This window comes from Schistosoma haematobium, chromosome 1, assembly GCF_000699445.3.
Source record: "Schistosoma haematobium chromosome 1, whole genome shotgun sequence".
NCBI lineage: Eukaryota > Metazoa > Platyhelminthes > Trematoda > Strigeidida > Schistosomatidae > Schistosoma > Schistosoma haematobium.
This window is the reverse complement of record NC_067196.1, coordinates 18,513,522-18,524,243: the sequence shown is the minus strand read 5'-3', so window position 1 is coordinate 18,524,243 and position 10,722 is coordinate 18,513,522. Positions and strand designations below refer to the sequence as shown.

The 10,722-nt window shown below is 31.0% G+C and overlaps 1 protein-coding gene across 1 annotated transcript in view; it reads right to left on the bottom strand.

The window, feature by feature from the left end:
- Positions 1-471: 471 nt before the first annotated feature.
- Positions 472-10,722, bottom strand: part of ABL2_2 (Tyrosine-protein kinase abl2) — a 44,943-nt gene continuing 34,692 nt past the window's right edge. Inside the window, exons 12-15 of the mRNA XM_051218401.1 lie at positions 7,148-7,618; positions 6,642-6,841; positions 5,247-5,794; positions 472-3,399 (exon numbers count right to left, since the gene is read on the bottom strand). Coding sequence (XP_051073315.1) covers positions 2,148-3,399; positions 5,247-5,794; positions 6,642-6,841; positions 7,148-7,618 — 2,471 coding nt within the window. The 3' untranslated portion in view covers positions 472-2,147. The remainder of the gene's footprint in view (positions 3,400-5,246; positions 5,795-6,641; positions 6,842-7,147; positions 7,619-10,722) is intronic.

Here is a 10,722-nt window from a genome sequence, read left to right as displayed (position 1 = left end):
CTTAGTAATCTTTGATTCACATAATCTAAAATCACCTCTACATCGATATCATGCGTGTGGCTAATGATATTATGCAATTAAAGACGGTAAAAATAAGGAATCCTACTTCTAGATTCCGATCGGTCAATCCAGGCACCATTTTTTCGATTCTAATGTTATATTTTAGTTGACGTGTTCTACCTGTAATAAAACCCATATACATTTGAGCCATTACAGAATAAAAATCAATCTTACATAGCTCAATAAGTAACTTCTTACTGTCAATATTTTCTTAACCTTACTACTGAAGATACAAAAAGCAGATCCTACTACGAATAATTCGCACATGCATAAACTCAGAAATAAATTTCTTTGATGATTAAGATGAGGCTTATGATGATACCATGGTTGTCGCAAAATCTAAAAGTTCCGGGGTAAAATCTTCGTGACTGATCACTTAAGATATGAAAATAAAACAAAACAGCTGGTTGATTATCTTATTAATTCATCCATTAATATCATCTTTCAATCAGGTTTTAACGTATGTTTTAAACTGTATTCAATACATTTCAAAACATATTAAAAAGGAATACAGGAAACGGATCAACATAACATCATAAAAAGGGTTTCTATTACGAGTTCGGAAGAAAGGTTGATTGTTTTGCAATCTCTACCTATGTAGTAAATAATTTATTAAAAATATATCGAAACATACAGACATTTACTTTTCACATCCATGATGATATAAACAAGACTAGGAATGACTAACGATAAGATTTTATTTACTAACAGTATACGATACACACATATCACTCGGTAATAAATGAAGATGTAGGAAACGTATTTCCCACTGTTCAACAATACTCATTCACTGACATTCTTTAATTCATACAATAATCAATACATTGGTTATTAGTTTTATCTCAATATGAAAGGAGAAAAACTATTGATAAGTACAATGGCAATAGGAAGAAATGTTTTAAATACTTCAAGTAAGAATTCAAAAAGGAAAAAAATAATTTTATCATTATTATTATCAGTTACTAATAGCAATCGATATTATGTCTCTTTCATTATGTATTTATATAATGATATACATAGGGGACTTTTAAAAACTTTTATTTACTTGGCATTATTGTGTCAAAATTGTTGTTTATGAGTAAAATTTGAAACACACATTTGTTGTTATTTAAATTAATGTTATTTTGACAGGAAAATAAATTAAATTTCATTTTCAGAATGTAAAGACGTAACATAGAATTTTATATCACACTAAATGGGTCACCCATTAGAATGCACAATCAATTCGTGTGTACACAAGTCAAAAGATTATCAATGTTGTATTATTATTTATGTATACAAAGGTAAACAAGAGAATGTCAAAAACGAGATTTAACTATTATTATTATTACACATAAAGTGGGAATAACACAGACTATCTCTCTCCGAATTTGTGTGTATGTATACTCAATATATTCACCATAGAAACTGATCGTCTGACTTAGTTTTCTGATGAAACAACAACCGGAAAAAAATTGGTTGACAAAAAAACAATTGTGGTATTATTTTTATAGATAATTAAGATAGTGTAAATCACATATTCCGAGTGAAAATAAAAGGTGAGAAATCGGAAAAGAAAACAAACAGAGAGGAAAAAACACAGTGTCAAAAATGATATAAATTTAAAACGAAGAAATGAGCAAAAAAAACACCAACATGCAAAATGAACTTTATACAGATATGATAACATTGTATGACTTTTACAGTAGTAAACAATGGGGTAAATAGAGATGATTGAAATTATGTAAAATTAGTTTCTGTCATGAGACGATCAGATCAGTCGATCGCCCAATCATATATATAAATGATAGAAAAGTGAATATTCGAAAGACATTGGTGTAATTTGAATGAGGTGAAAATTTGAAATATGATAACGTTTCAGTTGAACAAAACAACAAGTATATGTGTAAATGATGTGATGGCTATTTCTGAATCCCGGACACTTATTAATGTTGATCAATTCAGAAAGAAATCAAAACAATTAGCTTTTAAACAATAAGAATCTTGTAGACTATGAATAATAATTGCAACAGAATGAAGCATATACAAAAAGATATGCGCATACGCAGTGAGTGAAGAAACAAACACAAAATAGTAAAATTCAGAAGTTAAACTTTCCCAAATACATGAGTAGTAGTAGTAGTAGTAGTAGTAGTAGTAGTAGTAGTAGTAGTAGTAGTAGTAGTAGTAGTAGTAGTAGTAGTAGTAGTAGTAGTAGTAGTAGTAACAGTATTATTAGCAGTAGTACTAAACGATCGATCATCATGTAAATGAGTTTGATTAGTAACAGACGTGGTAGAACCAGTGGTGACCGCGGTAGTGGTTACCTCATTGGTTACTTTTGACTTATTTAAAAGTTGTACGATATGTTCATGAATTTCTTTTAAACACAAATGACAAGAATTACAATGTACACTAAAGGCAGGTTTATCAATTTCCATAGTCTTTAAATGCAAAGATAAATTTGTAGTTAGTTTACCTAGATTATCACATGAAATTAAGATAGTTTTAGTAAGATTTGGATTATTGCTTATATGTTCCACAATATAGGCTTCTAATTCAATACGAAAAGAATCTAAACAATTCGATAGTTCAATGAACGATGCATTCGGGATCTCATATTCCATTTCACAATAACTACATAGATCTTTAGTCCAACTGACTAATTCAATAGATCTTTCAAGTAGATTTGTAATTGATTCCTGTGAAGTAGAGTTAAGTTGTAAATTTTGTGAATTCGAATTATTATTATTATTATTACCAACATTTGGTAAATAGTAAGAATCTGGCGCCTGGTAAACATCGTCTCCTTCACCACCACCTGAAAGGTCTGCATCGGGTTTAATCGATATTGAATTATCTTGAGAATTGTTCGGAGAGTCAGACGCGATGGATAAAGTCTCATCCTCGAATGATCTTGGAACTTCTTCCGTATTCGATTCCTCTTCTGATCGATCATCCAGTGGTAAATGACGTCGCCCTACTCCTGGATAGTCCAGGTGTCCAGCATTACCACTAACAGCACGTTCTATATCTACTCTATTACGTCGGCGTGCCTGAGAAATCTTGGAATAAGAAGTATTAGGATGCATATCTTTAATATCAGTATCATTGTTGCTACTGTTATTATGATTCAAAGAAGATTCATCAACAACTATGTTATTCTGTTCAGACGAAGCTTTCAATTGAGATATATTTTGATTGTTAGACGATAAACAGTTGATTGGCTGGTTCATATTTGTTCCGGTCTCACCATCCCTTATTTCTTTTGAATGAAAATATTGCTTACTACGTTGTACAGGAGAAATCGGGTGAGAAATATTTGACTTTGAAATTTCCCCGGTTGAAGTTACGTGCGAGCTATAAAAATAAATAGAATAAATTTAAAGAAATAAGAAATTTAAGAAGAGTTCATCAATTAGGATAAAAATCAAAACAATTAACTAACGATTATTCACAGAGAAAAAACGATGTTTTACATGAAGAGTTGTTCTACAGCAGAAAATTTCGAGCAATTTTCAAACGTAACTGATTTACCGAATACAGGTTTGTGTTCGGTTATGAAACATGCTATTTATAAGCGGTAAGTGATGTCTAAGCCGGATGTTATACGCTGAATATGTTAATTGATAACCAACCACTCTATTTCGATAGATACTGCAAATGGATTTAATAGACATGACTCTAATCCCCTTGAACGATAAACTCAATACAAATTTGATCTGTCTTCAAAGTTAGTTATAACTAGAAAGTACATTATCTTAATATATACTAATGTTAAAGCCATTAGGTTGAACAACAGATAAACTGAATACAGCATTCAACATACACCAACATTCAAATGATACAAAGAGTGTTTTGGTACATTGACCAAATATTCTTTTCACTATATAAAAATTGAGTTTGCTAAATTAATCAAATAAAAGTTAATTAAAAACAACAATTAACTTTACCTTTTACATCAACTAACTTTTGTCACAGGTCAAAGTAAAAATTATAGGACTATAAACATCTTGCTAATTGAAATTATTCAACCGAAAAAGAAAAGTGTGTTGGCTAGGTAGACAGTGAGAAACCAAATATTACACAATATTACTATAGAAAAATCATAAAAACAACCAGTTTAATAACCAAGGACAGACAAAGAAAAAGCAATCGACAGCCAGTGCTTTCAACATAATGTCGTTATATAGTTTATCAGTAATGTTCAACGATCATCTAAACAACAAGAAAATAGCGCTGAACCTATTGCATTAATATACCCAGAAATTTCAAATTAAAATCACCCTATCTGGAAGTCAGTCTTCTTGAGTCGGCTTCCGAGAACCACAACGGAGCCTCCAGAGGCCCTAAAGGAGCCGAAGAGTTCCAGCCAATCAGAACATGATGGAGCTTTCTAGAACACTAACGTGGCGTGCTATTACTGGTCAGTAGCATAATATATCTCATAGCGGATTGGCCGAAATATAATATTGACTTAACAAACGCTAATATCTATAAATACCCTTGATTTTCTGCACACTTTGATTCTTACCAAATAAACACTTCTCCAGCTTTTTTTCTGTCTTCTGATTTGCGACGGTGAAGTTCAACGTTCGGGTGTCGTAGTCGTAAACCTTATTCTGCGTTAATCAAGTAGCGAACTTAATAAGTCTTAGTAGTGAATACAATGAAACACAGTTTATTAGCACTGAGTATATATATATACTAGTAACTAGCCTATTCAAGCATAATTGTAAAATCATAAGGGCTAGTTAACAATAAAATTATCACAAAATCAATTCGTTAAAAAAAACACTTAAAATTTAATTTAATTTCATTCACAATAAAATTTGTCCAAATAATTTGAGTAGAAAATGCTTTCTACTAAAAAAGAAAGAATGTATAAATTGGTAACGTAAGAATTTGAGGGAAAAAACGAACAAGTGAAAAGACACTACTCAAATATTTCTTATTATGAAAAATCTATCAAATTCGTTGATTAGTGTCACAAATACGAAAATCGAAGTTATGATCATCAGTTTTTTTTTCATTTGTGTATGAATGTATATGTAAATTAAGTTCACCGTAAACTTGACCACATGTTATAACCACAAGAATATTTTGGAATTTCATATAAATATCACATGACTAAATACAGAAGACAAATTACTTGCCTATAGAAGAATAGAATACATTAAACTTAATTATAATCTAAATTGGTTTACCTTAATTGAATTGAAGCATTATTGGTGGTAGATGTAGGAGGTAACAACGGCGAATTGCAGCATTCCATTATTGATGAATGAGGTGGGGGAGGCACCGGTGGTGGTGGCGGTGGGAGATAATGTAAAAAGTTCGATGGATGATTAAATGTTTTATCATTTACATCAAGTATATCAGTTGGTAAATTTGATTCATTTGGTTGCGATTGGTGATAAGCAAATGTTGGTGGTTCGTTACAACGATGATGACGACCACCACTGGTATCTAATTCACCCAAACTTTTTAAATAACTTCCAATTCTATCGTGAGGTGGTATTGTAGAGAATTGTTCCATTAATGGATTAACATTGAATTGAGTAGATGATGAGGCAGAAGAAATATGAGAAGTAATGGTATTGATAGTAGTAGTCGTTGTTGTAGAAGTATTAGTAGTTTGAAATAAATATGGATAGGAATGTGGATGGTGAATAACATTTGAAGAAGGAGTTATTATTTGTGCATGATGAAAATGTTGAGAATAATCATCAATTGACATGGACACTTCAAACGGCTGAAGTAAGAAAATAGAGAAATAAAAAATAACAGAATATGATAGTAAGTATACATCATGTATATGCAAGTAAGAGTATAGCGCATAACAATGGCCTGGAAAGAGAGTTTGTGAATACATTAGCGTCACACATGCACAAATTCATAGAAACTTGTGAATATAAATGTTATAAACAAAAAGAAAGTCTCAGATTCATAATTTCTAAATAATACCTCGAAATGAGTAAAGTAGATTGATTTGTATCTACTTGAAGTAATTTTTAATAAAGAGTAGATTGCATATATGTGAAAAATGAAGTAGATATTAATTATCTTAAAAGTTAGTTAGAAATCAAACACTTTGAGACTTATGATCTGGTTCCTATAATTGATCACATGCTGCGGTTTGGGCACCCGGGCAGTATCCCAGCCCTCACACAAATCAAATGATCTGTGAGGTACATATATATTTGGTGCTTATTTGTACCAAAGTTTATGTGTCTAAATCAAAATCAATTGATCACCCGAAAATGTATGAAAACCAGGATCAAATGCATGTAACTCTCACGACTAGGCAAACAATTTGACAAAGAAACCTAGATCCTACGAAGAGATAAGAATAATTTCCACTTTTTAGAATAAGGTAAAATATTAAACAAAAATTTTGACAAATAGAACGTTTCGTGTGTGTATTTGTTTGAACTAATGCAAATTCAAGCTTTCATAGAATACTAGAATAGAAAATAAGATGAACTCAAAGTTCACATGATGTTTATAAACTAATGTTTGCTTTGTCGTTTATTTTTAATTACGTTGAGATGTATCGACAAAAAGAAAACGAGAGCCTAAAACAAAGAAATATTACTCACCACATTTAAACGCCAATCAACTTGACAGGGTCCACTTGGTGTTATCGAATTCATAGTAGCAATTACACCAACACCGACAGCATTACTCATTATCCCACCGCCACATGCTCGACTTTCTGCAGGAGATTCGTTTGAAATAATCGATTCACCAACACCACTTTCATCTGGTGTATCCGTATCTTGACTACGTGTTGTACCATCTACGTAAAATGGTGAAAACATTAATAGAGCATTAAATTCATTTAACAACAACATGGTACTGATTATATAGTGAGAAATCATGGATATAATCTACTCATTAAAAACAAATCTCTATAAACAAAAAACAACACTTAGAAAAGACAGGAGAGTTGAACGATCATGTACGTATATATATAAAATAAACAAGACCAATAAATGGCAAAAGTGTGAATAACATATTCCAATTCAACACACAAAATATACAAAAAAACTAAATTGGTATTTTTTTTACATTGTAAATGAAAAAGATTTGAAATAACACTTACTTTGTTGAGAACTAGTCTGAGTATTACAACCAGAGGTAACATTACGATGAATAGAACGATTCGTTCGAATAGCTGATCGATCATTCACCACTTTTGTTGAATTACCAACATTTAAGTTAGGAATTTTAGAAACTATGGAAGCTGAATTATTATTGGAAAATTGAGAAAGATTTGAAGTACCACAATTTTGTGTAATATTTGACGAGGTAATATGTGAATTAGGTTGATAAGATAAATTATTACTCATTGGGATAAAGTAACATAATTTTTCACCGAAAGGTAAAAATCCATTATCAGATAATGAAGCCGGTGAATATTGTGTTTGTGTTAAACAATTTGATGAAAATGGTGTTCGACATTGAATCAAATTAGGAAATCCATTTTGGTTAGATTCATGTATGGATTTATTTTGTGGGCCGCATGGTAAAAATTTAACCTGACCTAAACTGCTAGTGGGTAATAGAATATGATCTATATTTGTTAGATAGAAAATGTTAAAAAGATTAAACAAAGAATTTTTAATTATCAAAAAGACATCAACTTACATGATTAGACAAAAATTTCAAAATTAGATAATAATGAACAATTAAACTGCCAGAAGAAAATAATAAAACAATGACTAATAACGATGAAATAGTGGAAATTAAGCAATTGATTGTGGAGAGAAGGCCGTAAAATGTATATGTAAACAACTAGCATTGATATGGATTTCTGTCCAAAAGTGAGATAGAAATTTATCACTGATCACATGACAAAAAGATCATATCATATTAGGGAAAAGATTAAGACAATTGAGTTCTGATTTAGTGATCGAAATTAATTGTGCCTGCCAAGAAACCTCAATGTTCTGGATCAAAATTTTTATAAGACGATATGTGCATACGGCTGGGAAATGTCAAAACTGGAATGAAAATAAATCCATTATTTTTTGCTTTCCAATGGCCGATTCATTAAGAAAATTTTTATGAAATAAAATGGTTTTGCGCAAACTACTAATGCAAATAATACTCATTTGTTTGTACATTCAATTAACGACGGAGAGAAGGCCAAACAATTACTATACATATTTATGAGTCACCATGTTTAAGTGACCGATAAACCATGTGTTGCATATATATATATATATATATATATATATATATATATATATATATATATATATGATCAGCCAATTTGTACATATAATTCACTATGATAGTACTATTGTACCAGTTCCGCTAACATGACTCACTTTACCTGCGCTTATTACTTGGAAATGCTTTTGTACACAACGTAAAAAATAAACAATATTCACTACTTTGACGGACGCACAAAATGCAGACGCACAGATTCATACAATATAACTTTCTTACAAACTTCGAAACAAGAAAAAAAATCGAATAAATACACAAATGTATGTGTCCATGTGAATGACTCTAATGAGACAGAAGAGAAACTGTGACCAGTAAGTGAATGACAAAGTAGTTTGTGGAGAATTGTTTAAAAAAAAAAACTGAATAAAATCAGCAAACATAGACACACACACATTAATAGCCATCAATTGCTTCAAGACAATGGACGTAAAAACAACTTGTGTTGAAGGAATAAGTTCACGCATTTTTCAACCGTCGAAGTAATACTGAGAAGTTGGTTTACATTATATATATATACGATAATGTCCTTCCGAAGAATAAAGGTGACATCAACGAACTAAAAATTCACATTGTTTTCCTCACTTCAAGTGAAGAAACACTTTTTGACTAAAGGAGTTCTAATGGTTTTTGTAGAAAAAAACGAGACGTCTATCATCAATTTGTTTCTGTTTGCAATTATCAGGTGGCAAACTTAGTAAATTATTTAATATTGTAAACTAATTTCAAATATAAAGTCATTGGAGAAAAAAACACTGCTAAATAATACAAGTTACTTCACATCAAGTTACCATCAATGATTACTATTTCAATATACATGCAAACTACCACAAATCAATTGAATTAAAGTGTATTTATACTGTTGTATAGTTGATATTTGATCGATTTCTGTTATTCTATTGGATAAGAGCATATGGCATTTAAAACGATGGATAAGAGGTTTGAGTATCAGAGTGAAAATCAACCCTAGAATATTGGTACACATAGATAATGAATCTGGAATAAAAGGAAATGTCCATCTGGGATCCCAATGTTATCCATAAACAAACGAGACTAGAGATTTTAATGTTTTTTTCCAATGCATATACACTTTTCCCTAACTAGCTAAATATGATTGAAATATATAAAGAACTAGAAAACTACACCTAGATTGTAGTTTTGTTATGTTTTCCAATCATATAGGTTGACGAACGAATCTAAATACGGTGTCAGCAGAATTCCTGGTAGACGAGGTGAGATTATATGCCATGACAATGTAGATAAAAATGTCATCAAATGAAAAATCATACTGAAGGATGATATGCAGTAACCACATACAACCCATATTGATTAGCAGGTTCTGTTTCCCATATTAGAATCGCGTAAATACCACATCAGTTATGTACACCGTTTACAGCTACGCTCATTAACAACTGGGAGTTGGATGCTAAACTGCTCAAACTATTAATCCTGAAGTTTGTGTGTACCCTTGGTGAAATTCGCTTGTCCAGAGACAATTAATGAGTCTGTCTGTGAACGACTCACTACTCAATTGGAATTGAAAAGTATTACATATTCATTAGCACCCAGGCAGTATCACATCCCTCACACATATCAAATGAGATCTGTGTGGTGCATATGTATTTGGTGCCTCCTTGTACCAATATCTATATGTTAAAATAAATAAATAAATAAAATAAAGTACGACTTAGAGATCGGTGCTTATGTGAGCGGTATTTTAGTGTCACTGATGTTTAGTGATACAAATTAACATTGGCACTACAATTGTGTGCCAAACGGATGTGTGAAACTAAATACTAGTAGAACGTTGAACTCGCTAGTTTAATAGTAATTAATGCCGAAGTAGTGTCAAGTAAAACTTTTGAGGTTACGGATAAGTTGTGATGAGGAAATTATTACTCTGGTTACAAAGCATATATGTTATTTTGAGAATGTACAGGATATCGCACAGATTCCAAAGGAAAACTGACACAATTAACAGAAGATAAAGAGAAATAGGGAGGATATCATAAAGATGTTACAAAGTACTGAAATTTTAATTCATATATTATCTGGCTAAAATAATGTTGATATATTAAAAATTTGTTTTACGAGCAACATAAATAGGTGTGAATAAAGCCATTTTTATTGAACACATTATCATCCTAAACGCACCCCAAACTAATAACAGGTTTTCGAAGATGAGAATTTTCTTGTTTAAACTTAATGAGGTAGTCAAAACGATTTTTAAAAAATAATATATCGTTCACTAACTATCACCTTTGGAGTGAATAGCATAATCAATAATTGACTTGGTGGGTTCTCCACTCTCACCTTTCAATTCATATTTTTGACAACTAGTTCAGTTGAGAAAAGAAAAAACAATACTTAAGCAATACTACTAGAAGGGATGACTTTTTAATACAATTATTATTATTATTAAGATACAGAGATGAATAGAAAACA